Consider the following 15,978-nt stretch of genomic DNA (forward strand, 5'->3'; position numbering starts at 1 on the left):
AAAATGATTAAAACATACCTAAAATATTAGGTGTATACTTTCAGCATTTTATAGTAGGCTAACCTTTTGTTACTATCCAGATTTGTTTTTTGACTTTTTAAGCCATTTTAATATTGCATTATACTTGTAACTGTTTTCCAGGTTTATCTGATGGAGCTGGTGTGTTACCAGATGATCTTCTGATTGCCTCTGTTGGAGGGACAGTAACATTCACAACAAACTTGAATCCAACAGAAAAACCATTTTCATTGGTCACCTGGCAGTTTGATCCTGGTTCAGGACTAACTGATCTCATAATTCTCTCGTTTATTGGGGAAAACACAACTGGACCACAATATGAAGGCAGGATCACTCTCTTCAGATCTACTGGATCTCTGGAACTCAGGAATCTGAAACTCAGTGACAGTGGAGATTACATAGTAAACATTCAAGATGGACCGGCTCATAAGCCAGGACGCACCACACTTAATGTTTATGGTGAGTAGATGTTTAAAGCCAAGATTCAACTAACACGTTTCAGTCTCTAAACTGACACGTTAGTTTCAGTTTTTCACCTTCCACCCATCTTATAACCCTTTAAACAAGTGAGAGATGTAGGTTATTATTCTGAGCTTTGAACTATTTTAAATGTATTTTGTGAGAATAAGAATTAAGGAGTTAAGGGAATGGCGTACTACATTGTTTAAAATCAAATTTCCTTCAGGGCATTTAAAATGACATTGGTCAAAATAAAAAATAAAATAAACTTTAGGTTTTATCAGAAAAGCTCAGAAACACGATCAGTTGTGTTGTTACTTAGACATAGCTTCCAGCCTGTTACATGCTTTCAGACTTACCAGTGAGATTAATTTTCATCAAGCAGTTTTGTCAAAAATGGTTTTGTGCTGATGTGCCTAAAATGTGCCTTGAAAAGAGTAAGTGAGAGGAAGCAGAGTAAATAATTCATCAAATTTTTATGGTAGAGTTTGCTGAGTGGAGATTTTTCCTTCTCAGTGCTGTACTAGTTTTCTATTCTTTGTTCCCAACACGTCATATTTTTTGATTAGGGATATAAAATAAAACTGACAAGGTTTGAATTGGAGTTAAATGTTGCAGAATAAAACTTTCACAACTATAGACATTAAATATTGTCACATATTTATACAGATTAGAATTGATTTAAATGCATTTGTTGTTACAAATATCCATAAAATTATATAAAATGCTTGTTAATTCAAGTGAAAATAATAAAGGTTATTTGAGGAGTAAGCTTTAATTCAGCATAAACAAGATGCAAATTCATACTGTTTACATTTTGTATCATTTCTCCCATGTCAAGATTTGTATGTTTTTTTTTGTGAAAATAATTACAGAAGAGATTGCTTTCTGTTACATCTGATGACAACTTTGGTTTCCTCCAACAGAACCAGTCTCCAATGTAATTGTCTCCCCACTAAGTGCAGAATTGATTGAGTTCAACAGTTCTGTCCATCTGTCCTGCTCCTCTTCTGGATCTTCTCTCTCCTTCCTCTGGAAGAAAGACAACTATGAGGTCACAGCCAGTGACAGAGTTCAGATCAACACAACTTTAGAAAACTCCACTCTGAGTATAGCCAATGTGACCAGATATGACCAGGGATCATACACCTGCCATGTGTCTAATCCTGCCAATTCAGCCATCAGTGTTTCAGTAAAAATTTCTATTAGTTGTAAGTTGTTCATCTACATGCTCAACATATGTTTAAATCTGCTGCAGCCATTACATAAATATAACTAGAAAAGTTTTGCAACTTTAATGTACTTTTTTATCTACTAACTTTCTTAAAATAATAATAGTAATTATTTTAAGAATTGCTTCTGCACAAATGCAATTTTTATCATTACTTTTTCAGTAAAATTATATTCTCTTTACATATTGTTGTTTCTACACTTAGATGGTCCAGACAATGTGACAATAGAAGTGCATCCATTTAAGGAACATCATGAGAAAGGGTCAGACATTAATCTTACCTGCTCTGCTGACTCATCACCTTCTGCTGAATATCTGTGGTTTCTGAATGGAGACCAGCTGACCAGTAGTGGTCCGTTACTCAGACTGACGAACATCCAGATGAGTCAGAGTGGAAACTACAGCTGTCAGGCCTTTAACAGCAAAACTCTTCAATATCAAACATCTGAACCTTCATCTGTCTCTGTACATGGTAAGTATGAAAAACATTCTTGTAAAAAGCAATATGTTATAAAAATGAGCAGCAGAATCACTATTAGTATTGGAAAAAAGATTACCATATAATACGTTCAGCATTATTATAATCCAGAACAATTACAGGGCTAAATTATTTTGATTATTTTACAATTATTGGTGGCTACAGTAATAATCATATTAGTTTAATAACATAAAAGGACAAAAACACTGCAACCCACTGTATAGAAAGATTTGAAGCATGGAGCTAAAATTCACCCATTAATCATCTACTAGGGGCTCCACAATATGCTGCAAATTTAAGATTATGAGAACATTTCTGTGGGCAAAATACATATCAAGATCTGTTCACTTATTATTTAAGAACAATGCATTGAAGTTCTACAGTGGGGAGAACAAGTATTTGATACACTGTTGATTTTTCAGGTTTTCCTACTTGCAAAGCTTGTAGAWGACTGTAATTTTTATCATAGGTACTCAACTGTGAGTGATGGAATCCGAAACAAAAATCCAGAAAAATACAATGTATGATTTTTAAATAATTAATTTCCATTTTATTGTGTGAAATAAGTATTTGATACACCAGAAAAAATAAACTTAATATTTGGTACAGAAACCTTTATTTGCAATTACAGAGATCAGATGTTTCCTGTAGTTCTTGACCAGGTTTGCACACACTGCAGCAGGGATTTTGGCCCACTCCTCCATACAGATCTCCTCCAGAGCCTTCAGGTTTCGGGGCTGTCGCTGGGCCACACGGACTTTAAGCTCCCTCCAAAGATTTTCTATTGGATTCAGGTCTGGAGACTGGCTAGGCCACTCCAGGACCTTAAGATGTTTYCTACGGAGCCACTCTTTAGTTGCCCTGGCTGTGTGTTTTGGGTCGTTATGCTGGAAGACCCAGCCACGACCCATCTTCAGTGCTCTTACTGAGGGAAGGAGGTTGTTGGCCAAAATCTCACGATACATGGCCCCATCCATCCTTCCCACAATATGGTGCAGTTGTCCTGTCCCCTTTGCAGAAAAGCATCCCCAAAGAATGATGTTTCCACCGCCATGCTTCAMGGTTGGGATGGTGTTCTTGGGGTTGTACTCATSATTCTTCTTCCTCCAAACATGACGAGTGGAGTTTAAACYAAAAAGTTCTATTTTTGYCTCATCAGACCACATGACCTTCTCCCATTCCTCCTCTGGATCATTCAGATGGTCATTTGCAAACATCAGAYGGGCTTTGACATGCGTTGGCTTGAGGAAGGGCACCTTGCGTGCACTGCAGGATTTTAATCCTTGACGGCGTAGAGTGTTACCGATTGTTTTCTTTGAGACTGTGGTCCCAGCTCTATTCAGGTCATTGACCAGATCCTGCTGTGTAGTTCTGGGCTCATTCCTCACCTTCCTCAAGATCAATGACACTCCACAAGGTGAGATCTTGCATGGCGCCCCAGACCGAGGAAGATTTTGCGTTATTTTATATTTCTTCCATTTTCTAATAATTGGACCAACTGTTGTTGCCTTCTCACCAAGCTGCTGGGGTGCACAAGCCCACCCCAGCCTTGTGCAGGTCTACAATTTTATCCCTGATGTCCTTACACAGCTCTCTGGTCTTGGGCATTGTGGAGATGCTGGAGTCTGATTGATTGAGTGTGTGGACAGGTGTCTTTTATACAGGTAACGAGTTCAAACAGGTGCAGTTAATACAGGTAATGAGTGGAGAACAGGAGGGCTTCTTAAAGAAGAACTAACATGTCTGTGAGAGCCAAAATTTTTACTGGTTGATAGATGATCAAATACTTATTCACACAATAAAATGGAAATTAATTATTTAAAAATCATACATTGTATTTTTCTGGATTTTTGTTTTAGATTTCATCACTCACAGTTGAAGAGTACCTATGATAAAAATTACAGTCTTCTACATGCTTTGCAAGTGGGAAAACCTGAAAAATCACAAGATTTATTTTCATCCAGTGTTGCATACATTTTTCACTAAGATCTTGTTTTGATGATGGGAGAGTAACATCCAAACAGCCAAGCTGCAGCCGAGCTGCAAAGCCTTGTCGCCATGAAAGTTTCCAACAACACAGAAAAAGAGCCAGTAGATTTATCACTAGTTGTTGAAAGAAGTCACTAGGCTAGAAGGTACTGAAAAATTGGTAAATATAGTGGGCTAGTTGACAGCAGTGGTTCTTTCATCATAACCTCACTCATCCCCTCCGCTTATCCCCACACTAGGCCATACCTCTTTTGTGACAGTTTATTCTTTCACAGGGTTTGGAGTTCAGTTACATTAAACAAAATTATTTAGCGACTTTTCAGACTCCTCTAGTGACTTTGACACAACAACTAGTGAAGAATCTAGTTTTTTTTTTTCTGTGTTGTTGGAGACAACGATCTGCAACTCATCTTCAAGGAGTCTGTCTGTGAGTTACTTTACTCAGCACTGCTGTTAGTCTGACATAGTCATTTATTCAACACCATACCATCAGCAGTAGACAGAACAGAAGAGACACATTCCACTCTGTGTCCACATTGGAAACAAATCACACATGTCCAAGGCTGAGTAATGCTATCGATCTGTGTTCGCTGCGTCATGCTTGGCTCACTATTCCTCCTGACTCGCCACTGGGCGGGACTGTTGTGTGTCGGAATGAGATGTTATATCTGAACGCAAGATTGAGTGACAAATTTGGACCAAGCAGTACCTCTGCAACCAATAGGAAAATTTAACTGCCTAAGAGTCTTTCAACTGATGGAGGCCAGACCTGAGACAGTTTAGGCAGAACATTGCAGAAATAAATACATTTACACAAAAATGTCAATGTAAATCTAGCTACGTAAATAACCTAAATAATAACCTAAGCAACCTAAATAACCTATCTAGACAGTTTATCAGCAAGACAAGTTCATTTAGTTATACTTTAAAAGCAACAACTCTTCTTAATTGCATTACAGCAATTAATCTATTTATTATTATTGACTAACTTATATGAGACATAAAAGTTAGTAAATTTTTATAATTTAAGTCCTTCAGGTTGAAAGACTTCAAGTCACCACTCTTAACTGAGCCACTCCAAACCATCTATATTACTTTCATTCAGAACAAACGTTCTGGTGCCACTATAAGATTACTAGAAATCTAAATATTCCAGTGATACAAATAATTTTGGGCTTAACTCTACCTCATTATTTAATATTTTGATTAAAATGAAAAAGTACCTCCAAATGATATATAATTGATTTAGACATCTTAAAACACATTTTTCAATATAATCCCTCCAACATTTTGTCAATATCAATTTAGAAAGTTGCACAATAAACCTGTTCATTAACGCATTAACTCTCCTTTCAACATTCAGCAGTATATATAAATTATAAAGAGTAAATATGAATATCTTCTACTAAAAGTTGTCTTGGGTTGATTTTTATTTTGCTTTCCCTTCCACAGAGCGAGTCTCTAATGTAAAAGTTACTCAAGACGTTACCCACTTGATTGAGTTCAGTGGGTCTGTCATCTTCTCCTGCTCCTCCTCTGGATCTTCTCTCTCCTTCCTCTGGATGAACAGCAGCTCTGAGGTTTCAGTCAGTGACAGAGTTCAGATCACTGATGGAGGATCCAAGATGAAGTTAGTTAATGTGACCAGATATGACGATGGATCATACAGCTGTCATGTGTCCAATCCTGTCAGCAATGCTAACAGTGATCCACTACACCTCTCTATCAGCTGTGAGTTATTCACCACTATGATAAACGTCGTTTGAAATTAATACAACATTTATTGGAGCTTAACAGCTGTTGTTTGTTGCTATTTTGCTATATGAGAAAACATGAGAAACACATTTTTAAAAATTCAGATTAAGTACAACACCATTATATTTGCAAAACACCATCAGTTAATAATGTCAGTAATAACATTGGTCATCTAATAAACTTTAAATATGTGCTTATTTTTCAAATATCTATACTATTTCTCTTAATGAACCAGCTGTTAACACTACACTGAAAAAGCTGGTTATAAGATCAATGTGGAGAATTAATTAATATTAATTATTCCAGATGGTCCAGAAAATGTCAACTTAGAACCACCTTCTCAAACATATCCAGAAGGGTCGGATATCCATTTGTCTTGTTCATCTGACTCCAGACCTCCTGCCAGTTTTCAGTGGTTCTTTAATGGAAAAAGTCTGTCTGCTTCTGGATCTCAGCTTGAACTCATCAATGTTCAGAAGAATCAGAGTGGAAACTACAGCTGTCAGGCCTTTAACAACAGAACCTCAAGATATCAAACATCTCAAGTTTCAGATATCTATATAGAAGATAACGCCAAAGAAGGTAAGCTACATCACAATCACAAACTTTTAAAATACTTTATTCGTATTTCATGTGATGGACCAACATCCATGAAATACGATGTTGGTCGTATTTCATGGTCGTATTTCTCTTCTACTTTACATTTTGGTAAAGAAGAAGAGAAACAGCTTTCAAAATCTTTTACAGATGAAAACCTCAAAAGTGTATTTGCATTCAGCCCTCCTATGCCCTCTATAGGACCACCTTTTACTTAGACTAAATTCAATGTAATGTCTGGACTTTGATTAGGCCAGCCATACTAATAGGTAAATATGCTATTGTAGCTCTGGCTGTATGTTTTGCACTGTAAAACATTTGAAGGTGGTTTAACTTGAAAATGAAAGTCCACCTGCTGCCTTGAAAATACAATTTAAGTCAACATGAAAGTTGTATTGGTTTTAACTCAAATTAAAATTCATGAAGTTGATTTAACAAGAGACAAGTTGTCTAAACATTGTTTTTTTTAAGTTCATTAATCTTTAATTGTAAATTTTATCTTAATGCTGTAATTTAAACCAAATAATTGTTTCACAACTCCCCTCTCCTGGTTAAAGGGCACACGTTTCTCTTTTATTTTTACTGACAATTTCAAGTTAAAATAACTACTTATTTTACTTTAGAATAATTTAAATTCTTATTTCAAATTGCATGAACAAAGTTTCTGATCTGAAAATGAGTTGTATTAAATCTTACAATAAACTCCACTCAACATTATTTATTGTGTACAGGACATTATCCTCAAGCTTTGCTAACACACAAGAGTCAAATCAATGTAACACACTTCTATCTAGCTCAAGGTGCAACACAGGACACAGAAACATGCTGCTAAGCACTCTGGGAAATAGTTCCCACTCCTGACCTTTTCTTCTTTAAGTTTTTCTGAAGATATGAAAACTCTTGTTTATCTAACTCTTGGAGGTTTGACAACATTAATAAATGTTCATACAACTTACTTTTGTGAGTTTATCTTTCACAAATTGACACATGTAGGTTCAAAATCTAAAACTCGCAAGTTTATTTTTAGAAGATAATAGACAACTGAACCTCAGATCTTTTAGATTGTGGGTTGTTTTCCTGACAGAAGCTGAACCTCCATCCCAATCTCCAGTCTTCTGCTGCCCATTAATAGTTTTTTTTCCATTATTGTCCTTTATTTAGTTCTTTCCATCAGACCATCAACTCCTACCAGTTTCCTTGTCTAATTAGAAGAATAGTGTCCCAACAGCATAAGTCTGTATCAGGCATCTTTACTGCTGGAATTGCATTTTTAGGGTTAGAAGGGCAGATTATTAAATGTAGGTCTTATCTTAGTAAGTGAACTGAATTTATAAAGTACATTTCCAGGACCTCTCAAAGTTCTTCACACAACAGACATTCACCCATTCACACTCATAAATGTGTTCACATTTATATACTGATGTGCAGATCAGTAGGCAGTTTAAGTTGGAACTTCTTATGTGAAGGGCTGGTTCAGTGGTGTTAGATGATTTCTATGATACAACCACATCACATCTAGCCCCTCTCCAGAAAGCATTACCAACACGTCCCAAGCATTTCTATTCTACTTCAGAATAGAAATGCTTCTATTCTGGTAAAAATAGAAGCATTTTTTCAGTGCTTCTATTCTTGGTCTCTAGTTACTTGATTGTGTTATTTCACAGCAGAAAAGAGTCTGAATCATGTTTTAATTGTAAAAAATATTATTTCTAGCACCATTCATTTCAATTACTGCTTCTTGTTTTGTGTATAGAGATAATATGCTTTTGTTAAGGCATTGTGTACTTCACAGTTTTGCATTGTAAGCATATTTTCCTTTTTTGTTGCTTTTTAGGAAGCAGCGACTCATTATCCTCTGGAGCCATTGCAGGAATTGTTATTGGGTGTTTAGTATGTGTTTCTTTAATTGCTCTTGGAGTGTACTTCATACTTAAAAAAAAGTAAGTGAAAAATAGCCCTGAAAATAAAATAAAAAAACAACCCTATGTAATTAATAATAATGTCCAGTAATGTCCAGCTAAAATGTTTTTAGATTGTGCCTTAAAAATGTGAACAAACAAAATGACACAGTCTATGTATTTTGACAATGCACTGCTTTTGTTTTCTAGCTATAATTATAATCTTGGGTTTGTATGTACTGTCATTTGCATTTTATTAATGCATTGAATATAATTGTAAATGTAAAACAATATTCATGCAGTGATTGTAATTGCATTATTTTATATATGATTCTAAATAACTATGAAAAACTAGGATAGGAAAATAGATTGTGTTGAATATTTATAAATCTCTAACTTAATCTATTTTTTATTTTATTTTTTGTCTAAACAGAAAATCTCGGGGGAAAACCTCAAACAGAAATATTTCAACAGGTAGGTGTGTAGCTGCTGTGCATGTATGTTGATTATTCAGTATGTGTTGTTTAATTTTAATTTATCTATGTATTACAGGTGGGAACAGACGAGATAATGGTGTAAGCAGTAATGAGGTAAAATTCATCAATACAATACTATGTTTCAATGTTTCATACTAAACATTGTTTTAAAATATAGTTAAATAGTCAGGAGTGAAAGACAGTCTAAAATTAGTTTGTGTTTCTTTGCTTAGAAGGTTCAGAAAATCTGAACTTTTCAATGCAAGGTGTAAAAATGCTTAACCCTCCTATTATGTTCGTTTGTGAGGTACAGCAATAATGTTCGTGGGTCAATTTGACCCGGGTAGAGTTTTATCATGCAATAGTGTCAGGAACCAAAATATTCCTCCAAAACATTTTTTTATCTGATTATTAAGTCTAATACTAACCATCTCAATCAAAATTTGTGCAATTATGTTTTTTTATTTCTCAGAAATTAAGGATTAATGACGACAACTTACTCATTTGGACATAAAAAATGGGATTTACATTTTTTATGTCCACTGAAAAAAACCTAGACACAAAAACAACAATTTCCTTGAAAGTGATCTTTGGTAAATTTTTTTATATTACATTTAATTTTTTTTTTCAAAGGGTGATCTTTATAATTGAACTTGAGACACACATACTGTTCCGGGTCAAATTGACCCGCCAAATTAAAATCAAGATAAATGAGTCATGCAGAGAGTATTTATGTTACCCTCCACTTCTACTGAGTGTCCACTCAGTGTGAGTGGAGTTTACCCACGGGAACAGAATAGGTTTCCGTCAAAAGTTGTATGAACACCTGCTTTCTCGCAGTTCATTGTGAAGTAAAGAGAGCAGGGAGAAAATGGGTTTGTGTGTGTCTGCGTGTGTGTGCATGTGTGTGTGTGTGGTGTGTTGTGTTGTGTTGTGTTTGTGTGTGTGTGGTGAAATAAGGTTCATAGCTGTAAGGAAACAAACAGAATTGGACATTTTTAATCTTTTTTTGCACTTTAACTTGACTGCCGGGTCAAATTGACCCAAACAGTATCGATGTAACAAGTAGACGCAGGGGGGGCTGCAAATGTGTAAAATGAATAAATTTTCAATTTATATGTAGAGTTCACCTATTAAGACAAATAGAAAAAGTTTCATGCAATAAAAATACTTGCAACTATTTTAAAAATATTTTTAAACTTTGAAACGGGTCAATTTGACCTGCAGCATAACTGGAGGCACAACTTCTATTGTGTACATTAGTAACCAAAGAGATATTTTTCAAAATTTACTTTATTGATTTATTGATATCCATTTGATAATTAATTTGGCACTTTTATCAATAATTTCCAACCTGATGCTGCATGATTAGGTCTGATCGAATAAGAGTGCCAGAGACGTACCCGGCCTGGCCTTGCTTCAAACTGGGGTCTAGTGTTAATACTTCCACCCGGCTCTCTATAACCATGAGAGCCAGACAGGCTCAAGATGGCCACATTTGTGCTCTGACGCACAAATGTCTGGCTCTGACATTTATGCATAATCAAATGCTTCAGGGTTTTGAAATTGATCTGCAGGATGAATCTACGCTCTGTGCTGCACTAGATACTGAAAACATAAGTGCCACTTAAGCCAAAGTTCTTTAAATTGTTGAGCGTTTCTCTAATTCAATTCAGTGTAATGCATGTCAGTTTATTTATATTGCACCAATTCACAACAAATGTTGTCTCAATGCACTTTACAAAAAAATCTGCTTAATTCACTGACATATACATTCCAAGGTATCCTGTATCCAACGGTACAGTATGTTCAATTAATTATTCAGTAAATTAAAAAGTTTCAATCTAAGGAAACCCACCAGAATGCATGGAGTCATTGACTTGCAGCATTCACTCTTGGACAAGCATGGTGACAATCGCTTGCTCTGTGTTGTTGATGATAGAACTAATCCTCATACCAAATATGTTTGTAGCAACAGTGGAGAGGAAAAACTCTCCTTTAACAGGAAGAAACCTCCAGTACAAGAGCCAGTCTGCCACAACTCATTGAAGCAATCAGAAGTCGCCAAGACTCTCTGAATCAGGGGATTTTCTGATCTCGCTTCACAGCTAAATTTTTTTTTTAACGATTTAATGAAAGGGTAATGTTAAGGTAGTTCTTTTCCTCAGCGGCTTCAGTGACAGTCATGTACAGAAGGAGTTGGACTGGACAATGAAGAACGAAAGTGTTCCACAGTTTCTGAGGAAAATGGGCTTGGTAGCTTCGATAGGAATTTGATTGATATGATGGTCCCCACCCACTTTCAAGGTGAAAGTACAACAGGGCCAGGCTGAAGGGGGCTGGGCCAGACCTGCAGTCCAGAAAGTCACAATGTTGGACTTTACACCAGGAAAACTAAGTACAGCTTGACATACCTGCAGTGTATTTCATTCAGTACTCAATATATTTTATGCATCTATGATAATGCAGACAGTTTGCAAATTAAACTGTTTTAATTTATAAATAAGATGTTTCTCACAAATCTTCTTGGTTTTTTTTTTACCATGCAGGAGCTGAACTATGCAGATGTTAGGTTTGCAAAGAACAAGAAAAATGTGCAACCTCAGTGGGAATTAGACAACCCCTCATCAACCTACGCTGACATCAGGGTCAACAGAAACTAAAGCACTCTTCCCTCTCTGCCCACATGCAGCTGAAACCAAACAGACTGACTGCCTGGCTTTAACTAAATCCTGCTAAAACTTGACATTTCTTTAAGCAAAAGCCAACGATGACAGAGCTGGCTGATGCTCGTCAAAGAGATGAGATTGTTGGTTTGCCTTAGCAAAATTTGTTTACTTCATTCTGGCACGTTAGTATTTAATAATTAACTAAACTCAGCTCTTACTGGCAGCAGAAAGCAGAAGGCAGAATATTTCCCCCTTTTCATTTTATGACTTTCGTAAATCCAAAGAGCAGCAATCTTCTCTTTATGGCTTAATTATTTCCTTTAGTACGAATCTGGTCAATATTATAATGCAAAATGTTATTCCTGAAAWGTGTAGTGTGTTCCTAGACAAAATTAAAGTTTATACATATATAGATTCAGAGTRAATATAGATATAATAAAATCATCAAGATTAAAATTTTCATGGTTCCAGTCTGAATTTAGCRTATCTTGTTAATTTGTCATTACAATTTTGGATAATACTAATCTTGYGATAGTGCAAAGTTATTGCAAGATATCTTTGCAGCCACATTCAGTTTCCAATGTGACTGAATGTGSCTGCAGCTAAARAAGYTGCAGCCACATTCAKTTTACAGTAGATGCCAGAWTTTGCACTGATTAAAAAGAAATCCTCCAATGTTTAGGAGTGCAACGACACACAAAAGTCACGGTCTGGTTCAATTTTAGTAGACTTTAATCAATACTTTAAGTATTAATATGTGCACCATTACACCCCTAGTAACAGAAAAGGTCTAGAATGGGGATGTTAAACATTACTTATCCAGTCAGGTTACTGTAATAATTGACTTTTCTGGAAGCAGAAGTGCAAATTTTATTTTGAGAAGCTCAAGCAAAATATCAAATATCATCTGTAAATATCAGAACACTGCACTTAAGCTACTTTGATGAATACAACCAGATGTGTGGTCATACTGTAGCTTGGTGATGTATTCTTTGTGATGTTGTTTTTATACTGTACCAACATGAAATCACTGAAGTAACAAACTAATTTAATGGGTTTATCATTYGAAACAATGCATGATCAACAAATTGAAGACAGTTTCCAATTATTCAAAATGTAGGACACAAAAATCATGCTTTTGAAATTTTATYTTATTCCTCCAAATATGTTTCATGGTGAATTTGTGTTTACTACTACTTTCTTCTTATGTGAAAAGGGTATTTAAGGAGATTATGAAAATATTTTTCTCCTGATTAAACATTCTTAAATATATTTAAAGTTATATTAGCCTTTATTCCTTGTATGGAACAGAATTGCTGTAAATTATTCAAAATGTAAATAAAATAGGTTGTAGATGATGTCTGAATACCGAGACTGATTGAACTTTTGAAGCCCTTCCAGAAGCTTGCACCTCAACTCTATTTAAAATTAATGGAATATCCATACCAGATGAACTTGACCAATATAATTAAAATTAAAAKAAGGAAATGTTTGACACAGGAATGTAAAGTTAAATTCCCTATTTTGTAAAAGGAACGATAAAAAAGTGTCATCTTCCAGAATTGGCTGCTGGCTTTTTATTAAACACAGTTAATAAAAAGCCAGTGGATCATCTCTAGGTTTTAAGCTGACTCAACAAGCTGCTGAACAAATYATTGTCAGGATTCTGAGATCATTTTCTGAATTTATTAGAAATAGTTTACAATGCRGAGCCTAATGTGAGTTGTTGCCACCTGGAGTGTTACAACCACTGGTTGTGTAGAYGRGCAATTATATTTTCACACAAGACCAAATTGAGTTGCAGCTTTTTCTTCTAAATAAATATAATGATCATTTGCAAACATGTTTCTGTATTTACTGAAGTTATCTTTGTCTAATAATAATAGTTGTTTGATGAGCTGAAGCATTTAAGTGTATAAAAAAAACAACAAAAACAAATTAAATATTTTTTCCAAGCAACATATTGTGTTTTTTTTAGGTACATTGCAAACTTCCAGGTTTGAACGCCTGTCATTCTCTGAACAAAATGTCTGAAATGCAGAAGCATCAGATTTTCTGGCTCTGACATATAAGAGTTACAAAGCAGCAGGAAAGGAAATCTAATGGGACAAGTAATGTTTTAGATCACTGTATGTTTACTCAGATATCTACAAGTCTTTCATATAACGTCTAAAATATTTAATTMATAAACAATTTAACTTATTCTCATGGTCATTACAACCAGTTCTTTATTTTTGAGGTTATGCAATGTCAGTGAAGAATAATTCAATGATTAATACTAAATAAACTTGAAGGCATCACTATCCCTTTGATGTGAATACCTTTTTATTCACTTTTTCCTATAAATGTAATGAATGAAGCTTGCTTTACTTCTTGTAATACTGTATTTTAKAATTATTTTACTTTCTATTTAGTGGTTCTTTCATATCATCAGTGTAAGARACTCTATAAGTTAATGGGGATAAAACCACTGATGACACAGGATCTRTGTCCTAAGTGTCCTAAAGCTTTTTGATGTGTCCCTGGTCCAAGTGTTCAGTTGAGTTTAACAGTCATTCTAAATATTTAACTATCTTATTCAGATGTGTTAAACTATAGACACATGTAAAAGTTGGAGAACATCAGCAGTTGAGGACCTCAATTTGACATAATTGACATATGTAGTTAAACCAGGATTAAGATGCATTTTAGTTTCAGGAACTGCTGAAACAATAGTTTGGCTCTGGGTGAAAATTGTATTTAAAGTATCTAAAGAAGGGACAGACACTCATCTTGACCCAGTTACAGTCACATCAGAATGAGCAGCAATAGACCTTTGCCCTGCTCTACTCCCACCTATCATGTTCACATACTAGTAAGAGGAAAAGCTCCTCAGTCTTAATGGTGATCAAACGTATGTATGAGAATGAAAGTCAAAGGGACAGAATCTGATGAAAGTATGYCAGGTTGAGGCAGACAAAACTTTGTCTGCCTCAATAAGAATTAAAATTTTAAGTTTACTCAGGTAAACTTAAATTTACACTGGTTTAATAATCAACCAGTTTTAACAGTGGTTGYTATCACTGACGTCAGCAGGCAGAACATTTGCCTGTTTCTTTATGAGCAATAATGTGTTTGTCATGATGTGTAAAGTAAGAGGACCCATTTGCAGCAGGTGAGAGACATGAAAGTTCTGTTGCACATTTAATGAAAAAAACAAAGAATCAAACTTACTAAAATGTGAAATTCCTGGSAAACAAAAAAAATCTAAAGAAACCAAACAGGAGACACATAGAGATCTCTGGGAAACCAGGGAGAAGTCACGAGATGAACTGGCAAGTAATGACTGACAATGAAGTGCTAAAATACTGGAAGGTTGACTTCTGGAACAAAATATCTGGACTAAGGAGCTAACTGGTTGCAGGTTTGAGTGGAGGAAGCCAGAAGCAGACTGAGAAGAGGGACAGAGAAAATTGGATCGGGGGCAAGGGAGAATAGGSAACAGAAAATAATTCTGACACTAAGAATAATTAAAGAAACCTAATGAAAAGAATAACTAAGAAGGGCTGAACTAAAGTGAAACAGAATACAACTAATCTAAATAAAAAGGGGAACAAAGAAACACAGAAATAAACAAAACCCACCCAAAGAACCCAGGGTCCTGACAGCTGTGTTATGATTCACATGTTTGCTGTTAACACAACATTTCTCATTGTTCTGTTGACTTATTGTTGACTTCAGTATTCAGGTAAAATTCAGGTCATCAGTCTTCCMCTATTACTTTTACTATTTATTTAAAATTTAGCAAAACTGTCTTGATAAGATAATAGTTGGTCCAAAATTAAACATAATCCGATTAATTTGGTGTTTTGAAGACATGGACAGTTCCTGATACTATTTGAAACTACAGCAAGTTGATGTATCAAAATTAATCCTGTGTGAGAAGATTTAATATGAAGTATCTGAGGCTTCTATAAATAATCAATGTAGTTTCATGGTTTGTTTTTATTATTAGTAACACACAAATGAGAGCAATGGTGAGCACCTCCGTTGATCAGAAGCCATTATAGCGATGCATTACCATTGAATTGGCTTACTGAGTCAGGAGTGCTCACTGTGTTCAATTCTTCCTCTGATGCTGTAACTGCAACAAGTCATCTGGGTTTTAATTCACTCTTGCTGAAATTAGAAATTGCCAACAACTGCATAAATACCTGGATCAGTTTGCTGAACAGATTATCTTTTTTTTCACCCTGGGATTGAAAAMAGCTGCTCTCCAATCAGTCCATAAAAAATAATATGACTAAATATTAAACYTTTGAACAAATTAAGTCAAACATGTATAATTCAGTGTATATTTCAATGTCTTTTGGATAATCTAGTAGAGTTATTGTTGCTAAAAGATAACAAGGCAAATGAAAAAGATATA

At 35.1% G+C, this 15,978-nt stretch overlaps 1 protein-coding gene and 1 long non-coding RNA gene across 2 annotated transcripts in view; one reads left to right on the top strand and one right to left on the bottom strand.

Annotated features, from left to right (window-relative positions):
* Nucleotides 1–2,085, bottom strand: part of LOC108167006 (carcinoembryonic antigen-related cell adhesion molecule 5-like) — a 30,362-nt gene extending 28,277 nt beyond the window's left edge. The window contains exons 1-2 of the mRNA XM_017309333.1: nucleotides 1,990–2,085; nucleotides 711–745 (exon numbers count right to left, since the gene is read on the bottom strand). Coding sequence (XP_017164822.1) covers nucleotides 711–745; nucleotides 1,990–2,085 — 131 coding nt within the window. The remainder of the gene's footprint in view (nucleotides 1–710; nucleotides 746–1,989) is intronic.
* A 6,297-nt stretch (nucleotides 2,086–8,382) lies between these two features.
* LOC103477933 (uncharacterized) lies at nucleotides 8,383–12,480 on the top strand. Its single transcript, XR_535717.2, has 4 exons — nucleotides 8,383–8,467; nucleotides 8,859–8,899; nucleotides 8,978–9,015; nucleotides 11,451–12,480. It is a non-coding gene; the product is annotated as an uncharacterized LOC103477933 (long non-coding RNA).
* Nucleotides 12,481–15,978: the final 3,498 nt, after the last annotated feature.

Source organism: Poecilia reticulata, linkage group LG16 (assembly GCF_000633615.1).
Source record: "Poecilia reticulata strain Guanapo linkage group LG16, Guppy_female_1.0+MT, whole genome shotgun sequence".
Lineage (NCBI taxonomy): Eukaryota > Metazoa > Chordata > Actinopteri > Cyprinodontiformes > Poeciliidae > Poecilia > Poecilia reticulata.